Genomic DNA, 24,860 nt, shown 5'->3' with positions numbered 1-24,860 from the left:
CAGACAAATAGGAGGAAGAAGGCAAAATGTTTGGGGTTAACCCTGCAAAAAGGGCAATTTGCTACAATGGAATTGTCAGGTTTTGTCTCAGTCAGAAATCCAGCCACAAAACGTCAAAATGATGGCTTCAAAACAGTCAGGCTTTCTGAGGAAGATAGTCAGATGTGCAGCAATTCGATCTTTGATGTAAATCCCATTCAGAAGAGGTTGAAATTGGATTTAGATTTTGCTGTTTCAAAGAATCAAGATTGTACAGCTAGAATCCCATAATCTAATTAATATTTCTGTTCTTAAGGGTTTTTTCTACTGAATCCAGCTCTCTTTTTAGAGTGTCCCTGTTCAGCTGCTCTTTCTAGTCACAGACGTGTGACTGCTCCTGATTACTAAGGCTTCCAGACTCTGGCTCACCAAACAGACAGGCTTCCCAGTAGATGCATGTAGGGATTTCCCTTTTAGCCACATCATGAAACTTTCTGTCTTGGAATCAGGTCTGGGAAGTGAGGTTTTAAGACAGATAGAAGATCTGGTCTCTTATGTGTTCTCCTCTTAGGCAATAGGTCATGCAGAAATAAACAGGATGCTTTGCATCCAAGCTGGTTCTGAATTGCCTGTGAGCCAACCAAGGTTTTTTAAGAGAGGGGCATGTAAGCCTCGTCTGGCTTTTATACATCCCAAACCCACTTTTCACATGCTAAAATGTTGTTTCCCTACATAGCAAGGGAAATATGGTCCCTCATATCAAAGTGTCATGGAAATCAAATAATCATTTTTATTATTAAATAATCATATATATTTACAAATGTTCATCTAACAACAATTCAGTGTACAGTGAGATGGTGAAGTGTTGTGCTCGGTCCTCAGAAGTGACACACTCGTGATACAGAGAACATTATCACTAAGCATTTTTAATAGACGAACCAGAGAGCAAGTTAAGATGCACATTTCATTGGGTCCACTGTGACCTCTTGCCTCCCAGTGCTGCGGATCGCTTCAGCTTTATTTTGTTTCACTCTGCTTCTCCCCAGATGGGCTGCTGGTTCAACATTTTGCACTTATTCATTCTGCTTAACCAGCACCAAGCCGAAACACTCTTCCGATGCAGATATACCACAACGTTTTTGTAGTCCTCTGCATGGTATGTGCTGATTTTGTTAGATGCTCTCAACGTCTTCTCGGACTCCTATATATTAGGAGTCCTGATGATTATTGCTTCGCCTTTGACTAATTAGACAAACCCATTGTAGTTTGTATCTAAACTTAATCTCTGGGTCGTCTATTAAGAAAACTTTGTGATAAATCACCTGCCTGAAATATTCTGTTCAGTTGCTGGTTTAAATTACTAATATTCCTAGTTTCTAGCATGAACATGCAACTATGTAACCACAATGGGGGCATTGTTGCCTTTATTATTTTCACTGCTGATTTGTTTTGTTTTTTATTCCCTTTCAATTTAAATGAAGCTGTACTACACACGCTAAACAATATAGTTCACCAATGCCAGTACCAATTGTGTTTACAATTGAAATACCTAGACCTACTTATGGCATCGCACTGAATTCGTTCATAAAATGCCTTGCAAGTGGTTATTACAGTTAATGCACATGATCCCCTATATCCAGTGACTTGCCTGCATGCTATGTGATATTAAAAAAACCACTGTGTGTATATACATATATATACATTTATATATATATATATATATATATATATATACATATATATATATATATATATATATATATATATATATATATATATATACTGATGTTTCAGTGGCTTCTAAATGGCACTTTAACTGCCATTGCAAAGACCACAAACTCCTAATGCAGTCTGTTAATTCAGTCTCTTTAATTAATTTGTTTCTACAAATAACTTATTTTAACAACTGCATTTGTTATATGACTCTACTCAAGAACACTTTAAACCCGTTGATCTTATGTTCAAAAGCCCATGTTTTACCCATGACATGGATGTGGCGTGATATAGTAACACCACATGACAAACTGAATAATACTGTGTCACATGGGTAACTTGTGATAGATTACTACTAACAAGCTGGTGTTATTTCCTTGAACATAAATGTAGAAAAAGGTTCTGTAACATTATGCCTTACATTCTTTCACTACTTTTAGGCCAAATGCAGTGCAACTAGTGGTTATAACACATCTTTTGATTACAGTGCCGTTATTTCTTCATGAGAATATTACAGTTGAATTTAGCTTTTTCGCTTTAAGGTCTGCTGTAGCATTCATAACCTTTTAAGAACTTGCATAAACAACTCTGGCTTGTCAGTATTTAACATATGTAAATTGTGTTCACTATATCTTAATTTTCTTTCTGTCAGGTCGAAAGCTACTTTTAAGATCACCTTGACTTCAGACCCGCGCCTCCCTTACAAAGTGTAAGTGTTGGACCTTTTAGTGATTACTGATGTGAAAAATCTATTCCATAACCCAGCATATTCTACCAATCAGTGGATGAGTCTTTGAATGTCACCACCCACATCCGTTAACTGTTTGCCCTCTAATTTTTCCATGAAGTGGAAAAATACTCCGGACTGCTTCACTACCTGCTTGTTTTCATGTTATCACCAACTAGTAATTGCTCAAGTTTTCTGGTTTCCATTCTCCTCTCGCTGCTCCCAAGCCCACGTATTCAGTCAGGAGAAGGAAATGTCTGTTGCCCGACACACAAGACATGTTGAGTAAGATAAGGGACACGAAGATTTAATGTATGTTTTTTCTGACGGACAACTAAACATTGAATTACAGTAAACTGGGACAGGGCTGTGGCACTTTAGTGCTCTCTGCCAATCAGGTAGGCTTAAACATGTGTAGCCATAACTGGACTCTAGCCTGGCATTGGTTGTGGAGTTCAGAGGCCACCTATAGCAAAAAATATTCCTTGTGTTTTGAGGAAATAGCCCTTGGTGGAGCTTAGAGGCGACTGTGTGATTACATTGGCTGCTAGAGGGTGGATTGCTGAAATTAGCCAGCACTGTTTCAAGGCTGAAGCACACACAGCACCCTGGGAGCTGAGAGAAGCTACAGGAGGGACAGCTTGTACAGCTCACCACCTGCACTCTCTGGTAAGGCGGGAGTCAAAAACTAAAAGACTCTTCTGTTTCAAACTCCACAAGTCCCTGAACTAAGTTCTTTGCTATTCCATCATAACCCTAGGCCCTTCCCTTTGCTCTTTGATTATCCTGACTCATGCCTGGAAACTTTACCCCTTGAGTCTTAAGATGTCTGTCTGCCATAGCCTCATCTCAGTGCTTTTTGCTCCACTACCGTTTCTCACTGGCCCACACACAATTGTGTCTTCTCATGTCTCTGGTCCTTTATTCAATCCCCTGCTGTCATTTCACTGTCTCTCACTGCATGGCTCTAACAGGCCACATCATTTATTTATAATGATTTACATTGCTGTCATGGCTGGCAGGCGCTCAAGTTTGTTTACCTAGTGAATGGAAAGGAGCTCTTGCATTACAGAATATGTTTCCAAAACTTCTATGAAAGTGTACTTTATGTCCTTTGTAGAGGTGATAATCAGACCATATTAAGAGGAGAGTCATAAACCACCAAGAGATGTCCGAAAGCCTTTCATGCAGCTATCTAAGTTTAGATGTTAGTGCTCAGTCTGAATAAAATAGTTGGAGTATACATACATCATGTACACCTATCACTTTAAAACTGCTTTTGCTGCTCTTTCCTGATACTGCAACTGGTGTAAGCTTCCAGGGGTTCACTACATTTTATCACTTTGTTTGTGAAAGAGAGGCTGTGAAGAACTAGCTGATGAATTTAGAAGACATGATGACATTTTGACAGCTCGTAGATCAAACGCCCAAGCTGAACCATCTGGGGAATGGTTTGGAAACACCTCCCAAAATCCCCATTACACATCACTCGAGTGTTCTTTAGATCATGATGGCTAAGTCCAAGAGACCATGGGTATTTCCTTCTAATAGGCAAACGACATTCAGGACCACAAAACCAAACCAGCAGAAGAAAAAATGTTCAATGTGCTTTGATTCCTTGTCCAGAGGCACAGTAGGGAATGCATTTGGACTCACCCTACTAGTAGAAGCTCGAATGATCTCAATCTTATGTGTGGGATCCTGGGTCAAAAAGGCTGTATCACCTGGGGCAAACCTATGAAACCTACCTACTGGGCAGCTTACAGGTGGTACTAAGTGTGGCTTAGACCAGGTCACCTTCAAAGCCTTCTCTAGAGACTCATTAAACTACAACACGGGCTCTGTGGTCTCAAGCCAAGTCTGCAAAATCTCTGCCAAGAGATGTGCTTTGGTCTGTGATATTAGTTTTAGGTTCTAAGACTTTTACAGCTCCTGAGACTATCTCAAAACAGCTGCTTTTCTAAGTGGGGAGCCATAGTGGGGATTCCAACTCTGTTTGTATATATTTATGTGTATGTTTAGAATATATATATATATATATATATATATATATATATATATATATATATATATATATATATATATATACACACACACATTCTAAACAGCTAATAAACCATAACAAAAAAGAAACACCTACCTTAAAATTCAGTATTCAGGCAAAATCGTTGTTTAGACAGTAGTTGTTCAGTACTTCGTTGTAGAGACTTTTTAGTTGTTTAGCAGTAGTGGTTTCGGCAAGTAGTTGTTTAGGACTTAGTTGTTCCATCACATATTCCATGCTGGGACTAGTCTCGAGGTATGCTCAGAGTCTGATGATGGCATCAAAGTTGAATCCTTAGAGTGTCAACTGCGTAGCCACTCCCTGACATAAGAGTGGTGAGACGATTCATACTTGGACCTTTTTCCACTTATTGCAGAAGTTGTCCTTTGACTTTGTCTTTGAAGTTTTGAAGACAGCGACTTGGAGTGGGAACCGGATCTGGAATGGGCTCATGGCTTGGAACGGGTCCGATAGCGTGCATCCTATCTGCAATGTCTAGTTTGCCTCCAGTGCCTGATGACCTTTGGATACATCAGGGAGCATTTGTGGCATGACTTTTATTTGTCCTAGACACCACAGACACCACTGGCAGGAAATCATATGGATCAGTGGGTTGTATGTGATTTTATAGAAAAACAATTTAATAGAATATCATATTTCATGTACACAGTTTAATGGAAATTTTCAGGATAAATAGCATTTACCATTTCATATAAATCAATTCATAGAATGTTTTTTTTTTTTCTAATTTGGCTTCTGCATACTTAGTTTTAAGGTGTATATGAAATGGTCTTACTTTCAGAAACTTTTTTGTTGAAGGTATTTATTTCAGTCTGTTACTTCATGGGACGTATTTCGGATTTCTTTCTTTTACATTATCAAACAGTTACTGTGGATGCCTTTTAATTTGCTGAACTTTTACCACCCTTGAATTCTACCCATCTCTCAACCTGAAACACCCTCCCTACCACTGAAATCCACCCATTATTGAACCCAAATACCCTTTCTGTGCCTAAACCCCACCCATCCCGGATTCCTTAAAATCCAACCCCCCCATCCTCCACTCATCTCTGAACCCTAAAAAACGCTCACCACCCCTGCAAACCACCTATTGACTCCTTAAACCCCTCATGACTCCTAAACTCCTCATCCCTTAACCCTAAAAACCTTTTCTTTATATAAACTCCACTATCCCCAAACTCTTAAACCCCCAAACCACTGTAAACTCCACCCATTCCAAAACATTAAACACCCTTCACCATGCCAGAACTCTACCCATCACTGAACCTTAAAAACACTCACCATCCCTCAACTCCACCCATCCATAAAACTTTAAAACAAAAAAACCTCACCACTCCTACATGCCACCCATGCCTGATCCCTAAAGATCCCTCCCCACCCCTAAACTCCACACATCCTTGAATTCTGAAACCCCCTCATTGCACCTAAACATCATCCCTGAACCCAAAAAACCCTCATTATACCGAATCTTGTCCCAAATGTGTAATTTTGGATCTTTCCTTAAAATTATCTTTACTTTAATTTTCATTTTATTTCTATTTCAATAAAATTGTCTCACTTTAAAATGGGTTCTCTCTGAGCTAGTTTCTTCCAGTGTGGTTTCTCAGTTTTTGGTTTTTCCATTACTTCTTATACATCAGGATCAGTGACTGACATCAGCCTCCTGCAATCACAGCACAGTTTGAAGCCAGTGCCTTCTAGGCCAGAAGCATTTAATTAGCACATTGTCTTAGTTTAAGAATAAAAATGTTTTCTTTTAGTTTTGATGTTGATGACAAACCTAACAAAGTGTAGGAGCAAAGCTCCATCTCTACTTTGAAGGGAGTGGAAAGGCAGAAACCAACTTCCTCTTACTGTGGTGGTACCTATATTAGGTTCTGCGCTGTCACTTATAGATGCGATGCAAGGTCTCTGCACTATCCAGTGCTGCCACCAGCCAGTTCATGAGATCAATGGCTTTTGGATCCTTTGTGGTGACTGGAAGTATTCTAAAGGCGAGGCATTTGCCTTTAAATGTATTCATCAGAAACCAGTTTTTCTTTACGTCAAAGAAGGAATGTTCGATGTTAACCATGTCGTCAGAAATTGTTACATATAACTTCAGGTTTATTCTTGCTAAAACCTATACTCTGTTTCTCATGAAATATTGGGAAGTCTTATTTATTCTCCTCATATATTGATATTTATTTGTATTTTACATAAATTAGTTATGCATTTTTCTCCCTCTTAGAAGTCATAGGCTATCTGTTTTATGACTGTCTGAATTAATTGCTGCTCGCAGAAACTGGCTAATATTTCACTGACTATTTCCTGTAATGGAAACTATATTCTATTATCCAGAACAGGAGGGTTTGATGCCGTTGGACCCAAATTTTGCACATGCATGCATCTTGTGGTGGAGACCCATCGTGTTGGGAGATAAATTTCCTACTTTTTGTGCTTGCACTTTTTTAGTAACAGTGAGATGGTTAACATGATATTAATCATCTGCCTTATGCTTCCCTTTCCAGAGTTGGGGCTCAGGCTAGACTGACCTCTTGGGCAACTTTTCCCTCTCAGGAGACGCATATTCCAGAAATTGTTAGCCACTTGAGTTAAAATGATACCCAAAAACCAATCCTTTAAATATTAAAAAGCCCTTAATGACTTAGTGTGGCACGGTTAGAGTCGAAGACGAAGGCATTACCCTAAGTTGGGAATTCCTTCACTTTTTTGTTTTAATGTGGAGAAGCCACCATTACCATATTTGACAACCTGAATTTAATGTAATATCTAATTGTCCATGGACATGTTGCTTCATAAATCTACTTCTCCGCTGAAAAAAATCTGTTTGTCCCGTTGGTGGGTTGTAGTGCGGCAACACATTATGGGAGCAATCTCATTATTTAAGAGCTCTGATAATAGCCACTCTGATTATCCCAGGAGTAATACCATAGTAGGGCTTGAACACTAGCAATTTCCTTATTTTGCCACCTTTCCACAGATCTACATACTGGGGTTAATGTAGCGCTAAGCAATAGTTCTAGGTTTGGAATGCCCTTGAATGTTTTCGAAATTTACTCCTAACAAAGGAAAATGTAAAAAGCTTCTTCCATGGTTGGAGAAAAAAAGTGGTTGAAGGAAAAGTGAACTTGTAAACATTCAACAGATTCTCGCATGAGTAAATCTACTCATTTATATTTGCTCGTGCTAAAATACAGTTCTCAAATATATTCTTGGAGTACAATTTCCTGGTCTATTTCGATAGATGTTTGTGAATTCATGAAATACATTAATCTGCACCAAAGCAAAGACATACCCATGGACCCACCTTTGTGACTTCCTTTAAGAATTGGGCCCCTCATTATGTCTGGCATTAACCAAGACCTTTTGTTTTGATTAAAATTCTCTCTCTCTCTCCCTCTCTTCCTATCCCTATCTGCCAGTTTCACTGTGAGTGATAGTGTGCTCTTTCACAAGGGACACGTCAGCACACAGTCGTTTTGTTCTTGTAGTGTGTTAATGTGTGCTTTTTGAGACTAAAAAATATTTTTGCTTTTTGCCAATCTTTGTTACAATGGTGAGGGCCCGGCAGCTCCTCAACAATAAAGTTTTGGAAAAGCCATGTCAAAACATGACACACATTGACACATTGACAAAATCAAAAGACTGACCACCAATGTCAGACCTATTGGTTTGGCCAATGCTTGTTTGTTTTCATGTTTCCCATAATCTTATTGCAACTGGTTACACTGATTTTCCATTATGAATATTTTTTGGAAATATTAGCATGCATCAGCACATTTTACTAAATGATGCTTCAAAGAAATGGTAGCAAAAATTTCACAGTAGTGTAGCAAAACATGTTTTTCCTAGTTGCATTTGTTTGTGCACATTTTATGTTAAAAGCAAAGAATTATCAATCTTGCTTTCAAGCTTCTGCAAATGTTTTCATCTAATCAGCGAGCATTCTGGAGCATTATTCGTAGCCTCATACTGTTAAACTTTACAAAGGTGTGTACACATTTTTCTTACTGGAACAGCGGTCAGTAGTGCAGCATGAGCTTACAACATTTATGTACATCGTTCACCTTAATAATAAAGGCTTTCTATTAATGAGCAATAAATACCAGTTCAAACAGCATTAACATATGGATAGAAATAGTACCTCAACTGCAGACAATTCCCTTCCTGGCTCCATGATGTAGTACTGTAAAAAGGCAGCCAAAAGGTTTGGGCTGCTTGTCCCAAGGACAAAATAAACATGAAAACTTGTGTGTGTTATCCAATAACAGTAAGGTCCGATGCCATTTGGCCTAAAGTTTGCACATACAGGCATCTGGTGGATACCATTGTGTTGAGAGGTAAATTTCCTAATTGTTTTGCTCTCACTTGTTCTGTAAAAGTGAGATGGTTAAAATTATGTTAACCATTTATCTTATACTTTGCTGTCTCTGTCTGATGTTGGGGGCTCAGGCTAGGCTGACCTCTTTGACAACCTTTCACTATCAGGAGACGAATATTCCAGCAACTGTGAACCACTTGATTTAAAATCAAACTCCAACACTAGTTCTTTAGTTAGGAAAAAGGCCTTGATGACTTTGTATGTCATGGCTAGATTAGAAGATGAAGGCTTTACCTTAACTCTGGAATTACTTCACTTTGTAGTGTTTTTTGTGGAGAAGCCAGCATTATAGCTTGTATGTGTACTTATATGTTCATAAAGGCTGATATACATGCTGTAACGCACAGCTCACTATGATTTATTTCTGTTTCAGATTAAGCGTACCTGAAGGCACTCCTTTTACAGCAGTTTTGAAGTTTGCGGCAGAGGAGGTATGTTTTAACTATAGGCTATAGCTACCCCCCTTCTCTTCTCCTCTCTCCATCCATTTCTCCTGTCTTTTACCCTCTCTTGCTCTTCATTTCTCCTCCTCCCACATTCCTATTCTCCTCCCACATTCCTATTCTCTTCCTCCCACTTTCCTCTTTCCTCTCCCCCTCCATTATGCTCTCCCCATTTCTACAGCCATTGCAAGGTAATATATTGACTGCTGTACAATTATGATATACAACCTTCATACATTTTCTAAAAATGTTTCCTTGAAACGGATTAGAAGTCATGTTCACGTCTCATTTGTGTCTGTTCATTTTTGGTATCTTGCTACAGGCAGCTTTAGCACTGTAACAAATAATACATATACTTAGAGTGGCCTTTGTGTTCGCCCCATGCTCATAATTGGATGGATTGTTTATCTGTTTCAGCTCTCCACTAATAATTCAATACTTTTCCTTCTTATTCTTGTGGTTGACCTGCCCAGAGGAGCATTTTAGGCTCATTTTGTTTTGATTGGATACTTTGTCCTTCCATAGCTAGCGTTGGGGAACTATTTTTAATTTGCATTGTTTGTTGGGGTGACCAGTAAAACTAAAGGCTTTAGTCCTACTCCTATGTCCAGCTTGTTCCAGTTTTTGCTTCCTAATATCTGGTCACCCTATTCTTCTTACGGCATCTAAATTTTTCTTCCAAATGTGAGTAGATGACTATTTGTCTTTTTCACCTTATTTACCTACCCCATCCTGCAGTCACAATTGAGTCTTTCCATGTATTTTGCTCTTTCGCCCAGCACACAAACCAGTTTGACTTCCCAGTTTCCATGAAACCAGCAGAAAACCTTTTAAGACGGCCAAATAAATACTGTAAGCTTTTAAATTTTAGAGAGTTCACATCCGTATTTCTTTCTGAACATAAGAGCAAAAACAAAGTTTTTTTTTTTTATAGAGGCCCAACCATTATATGTGCATGGTAATGCCCAGTTACTAACCAGTAAATCTCATTATCTATAGCCCCTTTTGTTTTCATCACAATCATTACTTTTGAGGTGGACTCAGCTTTAACTAGAAGAGAAAAAATGGAAGTGATTGGGTAACCCCACCCAACCTTAGGGTGGTATGTGTATTCTTCAACCCACATCACTTCCTGATGGTACCAAGCTACACAAATAGCAGCTGTCATGGTGAGTAGAGTGGGTCTTAACGACTGTGACATGGACAGTATGGACTAAGGATAATGAGATTTACTGGTTAGTAACTGGGCATTATACTTATGCCCCATATCCTCGTTCTAGTCTTTACTTTAGAGGAATACCCAAGCAAAAGCTGGCCTTCACAACCAACCCAGACATAATATCAAACTTAAAACACACTACACCAAAATATTCGATGTGCCAACAAAAGGATTCAAACTATGTGGAAAAAATATGCATTCAACACATTTTCCCCAAAACATTTACCCTCCATAACACTAACACTGGCAGTGCAATGGTGTTTAACAAAGGTTTGAACTGAAGCTATTGTAGATGCTGTACGGGTGTCTAAGAGGGGAAACCCTTGTGTTTTGGCCCAAGAGGCTACCACCCCTCTAGTGGTTCTCCCCTGTGTTCCTTCAGGCAGAGAAACATTAATAATGAATATGCCAAAAAATTGTTGATCCAATCCATCTGCTTAGCATGACATTAGAAACTGGCACCACCAAAAGTTACTAAGAAATGTTCAGCCTTCCTATACAGCTTAGACATTTGGAGATAAATCTCAACTGCCCTCTTCATGTCCAACAAATTAAAACATTTCTTCTCCTTGGAAGTCGAAGAAGGATAAACACAGATAACAATACTTCTTGTTGCCCATGCTACTGGGACCTTACTTTAGGGACACAACTTGATTGTGTTTAAGCAAAACTCAATTCTCCAGAATCTTTAAGAAAGGGGGGTTGCATAATAAGGCTCTCAGCTCACTAATCCTTCAAGCTGAGATAGTGGACATTGGAAAGGCCCATTTAAATGACAAAAAGTTTAAAACTGCTGTTATCAGTGGCTCAGAAGGCAGGCCCAGCAGAGCCTTGGGGACTATAGGCAAATCCCAAGGAGGAACAGAGGTTCTATATATTAGTCTTGAAATAGAAAACGTCTTTAAGAGTCTGACCATGGTTCCCTAAAGGCCTTAATTGCAGGCTGGGGGCTCTCAGTATAGGTACTGCTAATTGCTTCTGAAAACCATCCAGCAAGAATTGTAGGACCAAAGAAATCTAGCACTGTGCTATTAATAAAGATTTAGGAGAACAACATTCATCAAACTTCCTCCAGTGTTTACAGTAGGACTTAAAAGTACAAAGGCACCTAACACCCTGAATTATCTCAGCTAAATGTTGAGGCACCCCTCTTCCATGAAGCCAAATCCTTTCAATCGCCAGACCAATAAAGCCATCTTCTGAAGAGGCTTGCACCCCACCTGAGAGAAAAGGGAGAAAATATAACTCTCCATGCAGGAAGAACATTCAGGCTCCTTGGAAGGGGAAACCAAAAGCAACAGAGCCAAAACAGGACCACTACAATAATCTCCTCCATTTTCCTCTTCACCTTGAAAGCAGGTAAGGAAAGTTGGGAACCCTTACAGCAGCTGAGGAGGCTAAGGTGAAGATAGAGCATCTACATCCAATGCTTCTGGATTATGATACCAATAGAAAAACCTTAGTAACTAAATGTCTTCTCTGAAAGGGAAAGAAGGTGTTTCTCTGCCAAACCTCCAACCCACAAAGCAACCAAATTGAGAGAGGCACACTTTGTTTTTCCCCCTTGTCAGTTCATCTATAATACTACCTTCATCTTATCTGTCCTGATCAACACACGTTGATTCAGAATGTCTGTCGTGAAATGTAACATTGCCAGGAAAATTTCAGATAGCTCCTCCCAGTTCGACGTTCTTGTTTTGTCTTTGCTGGCTACTTTTCCTGTGCCTCATTGCTCTTCAGTGTTGCATGCCAACCCAAAGGTATGGCATCTATTGTTAAGACAATCTCTGGCAGAGTTTGAAGAGGAAATCCCCTGCTCAGTGGCTCTTCTTTGAGTCACCACTGCAGTTGTCCCACTTTCAGAGCCTAGACTGCTGCTATCTTCTTGATCAGATAGAGAATCACTGCTTCTGCAGCCAACTTAACTACTACATACTGAGGTTCTGGTGTAGGAATGATCCCAAAGAACAGCAGTGTCTCCAGAAACTCTGTCTGGTATCCCTTCTTGTATCCCTTCTTTGTCACCTGACGGGCCCACACATCAGAAGTGAAATCCTCCCAGTCCATAAAGAAACATTTTAGCCTTCTGTCTATGGGCTGTGGAGACACCCTCCCACCATAGTCAAGAACACTGTTCCTAGTGGGAGATCCAAACTTCCCCTTCTCATCTGTCTGATTCCTCTTTCTTTTGTCATTCAGTCTTCTATACAAAGAAAACCGCTATTGCTGCCTAGACCTTCTTGAAGGCTAGCGAAAGGAAAATTCAGAATACAAGGAGTGAGATCCTGAGTCGGATGCTCCCCCATTTTGCTAAAAAGATAGCAAATATGTTTTTCCTGGGAGATTCTATGTAATTTTTCTTTCAGATAAAGGTTCAATCTAGCTGAGAATATGGCTTCTGCCAGTGAGGAAGGTCTCACTGTATCAAAACAGGTGTTGGATAAAAACTTTTACAAGGCTTCACAAAACTCAGAGCATTCCATAATCTCCTGACCTGCCTCAAGCTGGCCCTTAACATCAGTAATAAGGGACTGCGAAGTGTAATCACCATAACTCCAGCCCTCATACCCTACTGCACCTCCTGGGCCCCAAATATCCCCCCAATCGGATGTTGCATATTGTAATCCTCGTGTGCCAAGCACAAGGGGGACAGTGTCACTCATTCCCTGGCTCCTGTTGCTTCTAGGGATCAGCTGGAGCACATGGCTTCATGCTTCGACTTTGCAAAAATGAGTGTTGCAGGTGAATGTGTTAGAGCCAAAGAAATAACTCCCAGACCAGTTTGTGCAGTGTCACAGTACACTGGGCCCGATGGACGACCGTTCCAGATTGCGACTCACAATGTGCATTTTTTTGCGAGTCATAATCTGGAGTGTACAACAATGTCAACCACAGTTTGTGAGTCCCAATGGGGTCAAAAAGGAACTACCTCATCAATATTCTTGAGGTATGCCGCAATTTGCGACCCCATTGGGAATGGCTGCACTCAAAGGGATAGTGACCTGCTGGGGACAACAGACCACCATGTTTGTGACTGCTTTTTCGGTTGATCGCTCAAGTTCCTGTCAACCTGATGTAAGTATTCTATGGGCTTTTAACGACAATTATCTCACACGCCTCACTTTCACTCCTTCATGGGCTTGCCTTTCAAAAATCTCTTGATGTCATTGGTAAATGCTTTAGATTTGTCCCGCCTTGGGGCGGTTTTGTTACCGCCTTGCAGACTGACCTTGTTATATGGATTATTGCCAGATTGCTGATATACTTCTGTGTGTGCAAACTGTTTTTTCTTTTTTCTCCCCCCTTCGTGCTTCATGGTAGTCATGGTGCTCACAGCACAAAAAGTGCAGAACAGCAATTCGAACTCCATCTGCGGTATTGAAGCGCGGGTCACATTGTTCACACTGTTACCTAATCAGAGTAATTTCTTTTGGCTCTCCCCTTCACGCTCCATAGCTTTCACAAAAACACTTGTAATTGTTAACACACAAAACGTCAAAGCGGCTCTCCCGACACAGTGGGAAAGCCAAAACTACAATATACACTGCACTCTAGAAACTCGCCCCTTAATGCTTTGCAAGCACTATTTTACAAAACATCTTTGCCCATAACTCAGAATGTGGTGGTCCTAGGACAATGGGACCACCACCAAACATTCAGCACAACACACTCTTTATCTCTAGGTCATCTCTGGGTCCCCACACTAGGTTAGTGAAGACCCCAAAATAATAACCCCTCCCTCTAATCAGTGTTTTTTAGCTCTCTCATGGCTTCAACTTTTGATGTAGAGCTGAGAGTAGTTCGTGTTGTAAGGACCTTGTTTTTAATATCGTTATAGTAGGCTTGCCAGCCCTGAAAATGTGTAATGCCCCTCTAGAAGCTAAATATATGCGTGCACTGCTTTCTTTTCTGCCATTCTGTTTTCATGTGGTTTTGCCCTCTCAGTGGTTACATGACCATGTTTCTTAGAAATGCTATTCTTATTGTGGTGTCCTCTAGGTGCTCTTCTCAGCATTACAGTCAACATACTACAGTGTTCATGGCAGTCAGAAAATTTCCCCATAATGCTATGCAGGGCACTCCTTTTTACAAAACATTTTTGCTCATAACTCTGCCTATGGTAGTCCTTGCACAAAGGGACCACCTTCAAAACGTGCTCACCACAATGTGCTCTTTCTGTCTAGATCATTTCTGGGTCCCCACACTAGGTTAGTGGGGACCCCAAAATAATAACCCATCCCTCCATTCAGTGTATTCTAAGCTTTCTTATGGCTGGAACCTTTGTTTTGCACCTGGGAGTAGTTTGTATTTTCAGGGCCTTGTTTGTAACATATTCCAGTAGGCCTACTAGCCCTTTAGTTATATGCAGGGTCACTGGAATTTTGTGCAGAAAGGACCAAAATATGTGGCAGGGTTGACCAATTATTGTGGCAAAATATGTCCATTAATAAATATACAATGCCGATAGCTCCAACTCATGTAAATGCGATACCTATTGCATTTCAAATGCTTATTAAACAAAGCTGTTTTTAAAAAAATGCAGCCCGTTTTTCCTTAAATGAAAACACTTTTTTCATGAATTAAAGTTAAGTAAATGCATATTTCGATCTCATTTTCTACATCAGTGTGGAAGCAAATCTGTTCTCTACAGTTTTCCACATAAACCTATCCTCCTTTCACTTTCACCAAAATCTGCATCTATCCCTTTCCTGTGTATTGAGCTTTGTTGCAATGTTGTTTTGCTAAGATAGTGAGGGCTAATGTTCTTGGACGTACTCTTATGCTTCTAAAAACGCCTGCTTACGATCAGTCTCTTCTCTAGTTACTTCTAAACGCTGAAAAAGCTCTTTCTAGCCATCAACAACATTAGCATTGTAAAAAAAAAAAAAAAAAAAAAGGTTTGGTTAGTCGTTTCTGGTGGAGGGTAGTAACTGATAGCGTGAGGTAATTTCTTGTGTGCTTGTGTTTTACCTGTATTAAAAATCTAACAATTTAATAGGGCAGTTACTTGTGCTTGCACTAGTACTTCCATTCTGCATACCCTGCCTGCTGAACTGACTCATCTGAACTGCACACTCCATTGGTAGTATCTTTAGCTTGTGGTACATTGCTCCAGGTTACTAAGGTAACTAGATTGAGACTACAGTCACTGTTACTTTTCCCTCTCGCTCATCTACTCATGTCTGTTAATATCAGTTTTAGCTTAGGACTATCAGTGTACCTCACTATTTAACAGCTGTCTTCAGGTCATTCATAATGCAGCGACCAGGTTTATTTTTTAAATTCCTCTGTATCAGGCAGTGTCACAACATCTTAAAAGGATACATTGGCTCCTGGTGTGCAAAAGAGTCAATTTTATAGCTTTGGCTATAGGACCACCATATTCTGAGTTATGGGCAAAAATGTTTTGTAAAAGAATGCTTTCAAAGCATTAAGGGGTGAGTTTCCAGAGTGCAGTGACTATTGTAGTACTGGCTTTCTTGCTGTGTTGAGATAGCTGCTTTGAGGATTTCTGTGTTTATCAATTACAAGTGTTTTTGTGAAAGCTGTGGAGCGTGAAGAGTAGGGACAAAAGAAATGACTCTGATTATGTAACAGTGTGAACAATGTGACCAGTGCTTCAATACCGCTAATGGAGTTCGCATTGCTGTTCTGCACTGTTTGCGCTGTGGGCGCCATAGCTGCCGTGAAGCATGAAAGGGAGAGACAAAAGAAAAAACACAGTCAATTAGACACATAGTCAATTAGAAATCTCCTGGAATAGGACAGTGTCTGCATAGAACATATGGTCAAGCAGTGTTCATACCTTTGGGTTTGTTGCAGGGAGGTATTAATGTTATGCTTGCTCAAGATTGGGGGACAGTCATGTTTAACATAGAATATGATCGCCTCATTTTATGCGGAACATTGTGGGCCTCTCGCTTTCGCACCTGGTTCAGGGCCTGTTTATAAAGTTATTATTTCAGGCATGTGTGCATTAATATTCTAACTGTAATTAATGTAACCCTCATTGCTCCCCCTGTACGTCTATGTAATGATCTTTCAGCAGTATATCTGGTATTTCAAGATGCAACTATACAACAATTGGCAAAGCCAGTTGGGCAAGCAAGACCAATTTGGCTTTGCCATTGTTTGTTCATCCACATTAGTTATGCACAGAGCTGCTGCCGTCACCTTTGGGTGCACATAAATGCTGCCAATGAAGCTCCTAGCTCCCGCAGGCCCCGCATAGAGCCTCTGCAGGCACCCTTTCGCATTTTTGCAGGTGCCACATGGAACAGTTATACGTCTCCCACTGAAGTCCTGCTTGAAGCAAGATAAACTTTAAGTTTCCAATGGATCTCCTTTCATTATCAAGTTGAGTTCCAATAGGCACCCCATCTGATTTCCCAAAGGTGTTCATGCACACATCTGAATGAGCTTTTGCAGGCAGCACTAATACCTTACATAAATTCCATTGAGTGTCTTCCATCCTTATGCACTTAGCAGAGAATCTGCAATTACCCACATAATGGAGCTTGTGCAAATGCAACACTGACATGTTACAGGCATTCCATAGAGGGCTCCTCCCTCCGCCTTCCTGATCATTTGGAGGCACCCTGCCTACCTACATGGGCCAAATTGAGTAGTAAAAGCACCCTGTTGAGGGACTGCATGAGTCCAGCTAAATTTCAAGCTTCCAGTGGAGCTGCTATCAATGCTACCTGAGTTCTATCAGGCATCCATCTGAACTACTGCAGGCATCTAGTGATACTCGTGTACGCACTCCACGGAGCTGCTGCACGCAGTGTTTCAGCTCTTGCCGGCAGCCAATCTAGTTTCTGTCAGCATATCACAGAGGTCTTACAGAAAATAGAGCTTATAAGTACTCTGCTGGAAGCTCATGATGGTATGCTGACCCCCTGCGGCGGTCCTGCTGATATGCAGCTGGCGCCTGCTTGTACCTCCTGTCACCATCTTATTGAGTCCGTGAGATCACCCGTCCCTCAAATCACCCCAACTGATGTCCTGCAGCCATACAGCTTTGCTCTGGAAGGCGCCATCTAAGCTTTCAGTAACTGGTGTGGATTCCTGCAGGTATTCTCTCTCAGCTCCATCAAGCACACCTGAGCATTTACACCTGCCACACTGAGTTTTTCTGAGGGACGCTCCCTCCTGGTAGATTCCATTATCCATCACTGCATTCTTCCTTCTCTCTCCCTCTGTTTCCCTCCTAAGTCTCACTTCTCTGCTATAACTTTCCCTTTCCTCTCTGTCACCTTCTCATTCTTCTGTGTGTTCCTTTGCCCCCATGATCCGTTCCATCCTCACACTTTTCCTCACTCTTGGTGATTCTTTCACCCCTGCTCTCTCCTTTTCTGTATAGCATCTTTCTTTTTATCACCCTGTTCCTCTCCAACGTTCCCTCCTCTTTTTGCCATTTGGATGTATTGCTCTCTCTTTTCTATGCATCATTCGCCCTCTTTTTCCATTTACCCTATTTTGGTCCTGCAACCATTTGATTATCCCTTGTTTATGTTTCTCATTTTCTGAACCCCCTCATGCTTGTTTTACGTTTTCACTCATGCAAGACATTCCATATATGTATTCTCTCGCCCCCCCCCTTTACTCCAACAGTTCTTACCTTTGCCCGCACTGTAGCTCTATTTTTATTTTCCACTGATACAACACTTGCATAGGCTCACGATCATGCATGCTCAGATTAACTCTCCTGTTCACTATTTTTATTTTGGCTTCTCTGCTACCCCCTCGGTCTCCTACCTTCTAAAAGTTTCCTTCTTGTGTTTTCACTCCCTTTGCCCTGTCTTGCTCTCTTTTTCTCCCATATACCTTGCCTAGAAATCTCTTCATCTTCCCTTTCGTGTATACATGAGACTATTAGCTCTTAAACCCTCTGTTACTATTGTCGGTTATTTTCAACCTTGTTTCACATTTTTCATACACTCTCATCCATGCTTGCTCCGTATAACACGTATAACTTCTTTCTTCATCTTCCCTCACTAAAGCACACTGCTTCTTTCTCCCCTGTTTTTTCTCATTTTCTGCAACTTCACTTCCTCTGTTTTCTCTTTGTCTTGTTGAGCTCTGTGAAGCCCTTTAGCGTCTCTTCATGTCTCGCTTGTGTCATACTCTTTCCTGTTTTACAGGTGACTCCTTCATTTCTCACACTTGTTGCCTTTCTCTCTCATTCACTTATACGCATCTCATGAATCTACTCTTCATTCCTGTTATATTTAGATCGCACCATAAACTTTCTTTATTGGATCATTTGTGTGTGTCTCGCTGCCTCTTCCCATTATTTTAAAACACACCCAACCTCCTTTCTCCTCATTCAGTTATTTTTCTCTCTCTAGTCCCGTCTCAGTTTGCTCCTTTCTTAACCCCTTGGTGCCTTCTTGTCTATGCCTAAATCGCTCTCTCTTAAGTTTCTGTTATTGCCTTCCTTTTAAATCCTTATCTTTCTTTCATCTCTCTGATCCACCGTTCTAGTCTGTTTCTTGCCATTTCTCTACTTGATTTTACTGCTCGGTGGATGTACAGATCAAATTTTTTAGATTCCTAGGCAGGGGTTCGTCTTGGGCCACTGGTACGACGACGCGTTACCACACTAGCCGCCCTGGTCCTAATCCCCACCTATTGCTGTATCACAACCTTGTTTGTGCTTGATTTTGTGGCATGTGACGGAGAACATCCTGAACAACGACCTACGTTGTTAACGCAAGCGGAACCACGGTTGCGTTAACGACAACTCCCTTTTTCTCTGCATTAATCGCGCATCTGCTGAACAACGCACACGCGTGGCTGAGGCAGAGAAATAGGGAGCGGGCATCGGTAGAGGATGCAGTCAGGTAATTGGGGCTGGGGCAGGGTTGGGGGGGTAATTTTTAGGGGTGGGTGGTGGATTAAGGGCTTGAGGGGGGAGGTCGGTGTAGGAAGTTGGCTCTGTATGCACTATTTCAAAGTAAGGAATAGTATGCACAGAGTCCAAGGGTTCCCTTTAGAGGTAAGATAGTGGCAAAAAGAGATAATACTAATGCTCTATTTTGTGGTAGTGTGGTCGAGCAGTAGGCTTATCAAAGGAGTAGTGTTAACCATTTGTTGTAAACACACAAGCAATAAATGAGGAACACACACTCAAAGACAATTCCAGGCCAATAGGTTTTTGTATAGAAAAATATATTTTCTTAGTTTATTTTAAGAACCACAGGTTCAAATTTTACATGTAATACTTCAGATGAAAGGTATTGCAGGTAAGTACTTCAGGAACTTTGAATAATCACAATAGCATATATACTTTTCAAATAAAACACATATAGCTATTTTAAAACTAGACACTGTGCAATTTTCAACAGTTCCTGGGGGAGGTAAGTATTTGTTAGTTTTTGTAGGTAAGTAAACCACCTACGGGGTTCAAGTTTGGGTCCAAGGTAGCCCACCGTTGGGGGTTCAGAGCAACCCCAAAGTTACCACACCAGCAGCTCAGGGCCGGTCAGGTGCAGAGTTCAAAGTGGTGCCCAAAACGCATAGGCTACAATGGAGAAGGGGGTGCCCCGGTTCCAGTCTGCCAGCAGGTAAGTACCCGCGTCTTCGGAGGGCAGACCAGGGGGGTTTTGTAGGGCACCGGGGGGGACACAAGTTAGCACAGAAAGTACACCCTCCCCAGCACGGGGGCGGCCGGGTGCAGTGTGCAAACACTCGTCGGGTTTGTAATTGAAATCAATGGGAGACCAAGGGGTCTCTTCAGCGATGCAGGCAAAGGGGGGGGCTCCCGAGTAGCCACCACCTGGGCAAGGGAGAGGGCCTCCTGGGGGTCACTCTTGCACTGGAGTTGCAATCCTTCAGGTCCTGGGGGCTGCGGGTGCAGGGTCTTTTCCAGGCGTCGGGATCTGGGAGTCAGGCAGTCGCGGTCAGGGGGAGCCTCGGTATTCCCTCTGCAGGCGTCGCTGTGGGGGCTCAGGGGGGGCAACTTTGGTTACTCACAGTCTCGGAGTCGCCGGGGAGTCCTCCCTGAGGTGTTGTTTCGCCACAAGTCGAGCCGGGGGCGTCGGGTGCAGAGTTGCAAGTCTCACGCTTCTGGCGGGAAACGCAGTAGTCTTGAAGTTGCTTCTTTGGAAACAAAGTTGCAGTCTTTGGTGAACAGGGCCGCTGTTCTCGGGAGTTTCTTGGTCCTTCTAGAGCAGGGCAGTCCTCTGAGGATTCAGAGGTCGCTGGTCCTGGGGAAAGCGTCGCTGGAGCAGAGTCTTTTCGAAGTGGGGAGACAGGCCGGTAGAGCTGGGGCCAAAGCAGTTGGTGTCTCCGTCTTCTTCTGCAAGGTTTTTCAGCTTAGCAGTCCTCTTCTTCTTAGGTTGCAGGAATCTGAGTTCCTAGGTTCAGGGGAGCCCCTAAATACAGAATTTAGGGGTGTGTTTAGGTCAGGGAGGGCAGTAGCCAATGGCTACTAGCCCTCAGGGTGGCTACACCCTCTTTGTGCCTCCTCCTAAGGGGAGGGGGTCACATTCCTATCCCTGTTGGGGGGATCCTCCATCTGCAAGATGGAGGATTCCTAAAAGTCAGAGTCACTTCAGCTCAGGTTGCCTTTGGGGCTGTCCTGACTGGTCAGTGACTCCTCCTTGTTTTTCTCATTATCTCCTCCGGCCTTGCCGCCAAAAGTGGGGCTGTGGCCGGAGGGGGCGGGCAACTCCACTAGCTGGAATGCCCTGTGGTGCTGTAACAAAGGGGGTGAGCCTTTGAGGCTCACCGCCAGGTGTTACAGCTCCTGCAAGGGGGAGGTGATAAGTATCTCCACCCAGTGCAGGCTTTGTTACTAGCAACAGAGTGACAAAGGCACTCTCCCCATGTGGCCAGCAACATGTCTCGAGTGTGGCAGGCTGCTAAAACCAGTCAGCCTACACGGGTAGTTGGTTCAGGTTTCAGGGGGCACCTCTAAGGTGCCCTCTGGGGTGTATTTTACAATAAAATGTACACTGGCATCAGTGTGCATTTATTGTGCTGAGAAGTTTGATACCAAACTTCCCAGTTTTCAGTGTAGCCATTATGGTGCTGTGGAGTTCGTGTTTGACAGACTCCCAGACCATATACTCTTATGGCTACCCTGCACTTACAATGTCTAAGGTTTGGTTTGGACACTGTAGGGGCACAGTGCTCATGCACTGGTGCCCTCACCTATGGTATAGTGCACCCTGCCTTAGGGCTGTAAGGCCTGCTAGAGGGGTGACTTATCTATACTGCATAGGCAGTGTGAGGTTGGCATGGCACCCTGAGGGGAGTGCCATGTTGACTTACTCGTTTTGTCCTCACCAGCACACACAAGCTGGCAAGCAGTGTGTCTGTGCTGAGTGAGGGGTCCCCAGGGTGGCATAAGATATGCTGCAGCCCTTAGAGACCTTCCCTGGCATCAGGGCCCTTGGTACCAGGGGTACCAGTTACAAGGGACTTACCTGGATGCCAGGGTGTGCCAATTGTGAAAACAAAAGTACAGGTTAGGGAAAGAACACTGGTGCTGGGGCCTGGTTAGCAGGCCTCAGCACACTTTCACATCAAAACATAGCATCAGCAAAGGCAAAAAGTCAGGGGGTAACCATGCCAAGGAGGCATTTCCTTACAGTCGGGTAGTTTTTTTTTTTTAGGGGCAGGGTGGGGGGATTGGGGTAGTTCTGGTTTTTAGGGTTGGGGGATTAGGGCAGTTCTGTTTTTAGGGGTGGGGTGGAGGGTCGGGGTACTTTGGTTTTGGGGGTCAGGGTAGTTAGTGTTTTTGGGGGTGGGGAGGTCAGAGTAGTTTGTTTTTTGGGGGTGGGGGTGAGGGTCGGGGTAGTAAGAGTTTTTGGGGCTGGGGGGTCGGGTAGATTGGCTTTTGGGGGCAGAATTAAAAATGAGTTGGGTGTTATCAGGATAAGTATATAAATGAAGGCTTAGAGAATGGACAAGGGTGGCAAAAGGGGCCACATATACACTGAAAATGTAGGGTGAAAGTGTGACACCCTTGGGCTCACAACTGAAAGTGGAACAACTGTAGAGAAAAACAGTGGCATTAGGGACCAACTGCAGGTAGTCACAGAGACGGCCCTTAACCAGGGAAGTACTACCCCTTAATTTTGAGTTTAGAGCTTATCTCTCAATATTCCAACTTCACCATTGTGACATACGACGTATAGGTCTAATAGAATTAGGGCACTGACATTATGATGCCAGATGCCAGCAGAGCATTGTCAACGCCTGTAACCAGGACACTTGTTGTACTATGTAACAGAGAAGAAAACCACATTAAACATTGTCCAGAATGTAACTCTCAATAGTTGCGTGGTTGTAGCACTAGATGATTTTCCAAATTTGTGCTACAGTTGGTACAGATGAAATGGTAATGAATTTAATCAGTTGTATCTAAACCGTGTTTTCAATAAAGGCAGAACTACTCCCTCTTTGAACACAGTGGGAAATATGTATTGTTCTAGCGAGAAGTTCCTATTCTTACACAGCAGAGGCTAATGTACCATATCAACTCGGTATCTGCACTGGACATCGGTCAGGAGCACCCTTCTTCAAGTAAATGAGGTGGGTTTTTTTTTTTTTTAAATCCACCACATTCATCCCTGGGAAGCTTTAAGGGTAGGAAGGTTGGATAACAGTGGAACAGGGAGAATCATGCGTTTGCTGTGAAACCTCATTTCTGATTTTGTCTACATTAGACCAAAATGTAGCCAAGTGGATGTGGTAATATTGAACTTTTTCGCTGGAGGATAAGAGAGTTCTTCTGTAATGTGAAAAAAAAAAATAAGAACAATGGTGACTGTCAGTTTTCTAGTGGGGAATTCATGTATGTCTTTTCACTTGTTCGGATTTGTGGACTCCCATCATTTTCTTACATAGGTCTCTGGTTTCCTTAGAGTGACTGCGTTGCCATCAGCATTCCACGTTTCTGTTTTATGTTTTCCCGGATGGCTAGCGGTTCTGAGTACCGGGGAGCAGGTTGGGCTCAGGTGGATTTCCTGGTCTGGATAGTGTAAAGAGAAACCAGCACTGTGGTTGGCCTTTTCACAAAGGAGTAGTAGCCCAAATAAATGTATTTATTGTTGCGGTGGATGCATGACAATGGTCTCTCAAAGAGAAGTCAGGACAGTGATTTTTTGCTATTCCAGAGGTTGAACTCAAGTTTACGTTGTATAGCCTTTACTGTACGATGACTAATGTAAATTTCAATTCAGTGGTGGGTGACCCATACTACATCTTTTACTTTAGAATGTGTTGTCAGGATAGTTTGCACACACACCAGATCAAGTGCTAGAACTCTCTGTATGTAGACTCATTTATGTTCTAGTGCACTCCACACAGGTCAAGATGTTCCTTCAGATATTTGATTTGGAGACTCATAAAATCGTCAATATTGAGATGAGTGCCTTTTAACATCTTGTATTTCATTGCAAGATACAAAAACCTTCTTAAAAAAAAAAAAAAAAAAAAAAAAAAAAAAAAGAAATGAGTGGGCCTGCAAGCCCAAGTTGTTGATAGAATAATCACATGGGCATGTGATTGAATGTTGATTATATAGGTACATGCTCTTCACAACTAACAAATAGGAATGCCAGTGAGATGTGTTGACTTTGATGGAGTCTTTACTAATTTTGAATATATTACTCCTAGTTTGACATCAGTGAGTTGATAGCAGGTAAGGGTAATTACCTGATAAGTTTGCCTCAAAAATATTGTAACCAGAACATTTTTTGACAGTAAGGAAAAACATTGTTTTGTCTATTATGAAGCCTCGTATTCCACATACATTTATAAAACCAACTGGTAACACTTTACAAGAATGTAGCTCATTGACTTGTGTACGCCTAGGTATGATATGGTCCATAATACAGCCTCTGAGGTTCAAAGTTGAGATGCCCATTATTAGAGTTTGGATGGATGTTATATGTGGGGTAAGCTGAGATCTAAAATATGATATTTTTTTATTTGAGAGAGGCAAGAAGGATGGCTGTTGTGGAGCACCTTTTCTGGCCCTAAATTCCATTCTCGTCCAGATGTGTTAACACTGGACATGATTGCGCTTAGTGTTGCTAACCAACACAGGAAGAAAGAACTGGGGCATAGCAAGCAGGAAGATATGACTCACACGGAGATCTGTCAAAAAACCTGGCGTTGGATGGACGACAAGCAAAAGTTATAAGTTAACTAAAATAATTTGAAATAGCCAAAGAAATTGCAGGTGCCTAAGGTTATTAATAAAGTTTAAGAAACGTTGTAACATCGTCTCCCTGTTTTTGTTGTCTGTAAGTAAATGCCTGGCAACATCAGGCGAACGAATCCTATTTAAAAGTTTAAAAGTAAATATG

General features: G+C 41.9%; 1 protein-coding gene across 1 annotated transcript in view; it reads left to right on the top strand.

The window, feature by feature from the left end:
* Window positions 1–24,860, top strand: part of UFM1 (ubiquitin fold modifier 1) — a 111,052-nt gene that overhangs the window by 32,114 nt on the left and 54,078 nt on the right. The window contains exons 2-3 of the mRNA XM_069205492.1: window positions 2,345–2,401; window positions 9,242–9,299. Of these exons, the coding sequence (XP_069061593.1) occupies window positions 2,345–2,401; window positions 9,242–9,299 (115 nt within the window). The remainder of the gene's footprint in view (window positions 1–2,344; window positions 2,402–9,241; window positions 9,300–24,860) is intronic.

This window comes from Pleurodeles waltl, chromosome 8, assembly GCF_031143425.1.
Source record: "Pleurodeles waltl isolate 20211129_DDA chromosome 8, aPleWal1.hap1.20221129, whole genome shotgun sequence".
NCBI lineage: Eukaryota > Metazoa > Chordata > Amphibia > Caudata > Salamandridae > Pleurodeles > Pleurodeles waltl.
Note: the sequence above shows the minus strand (reverse complement) of the source record. Positions and strands in the feature narration are given on the sequence as shown.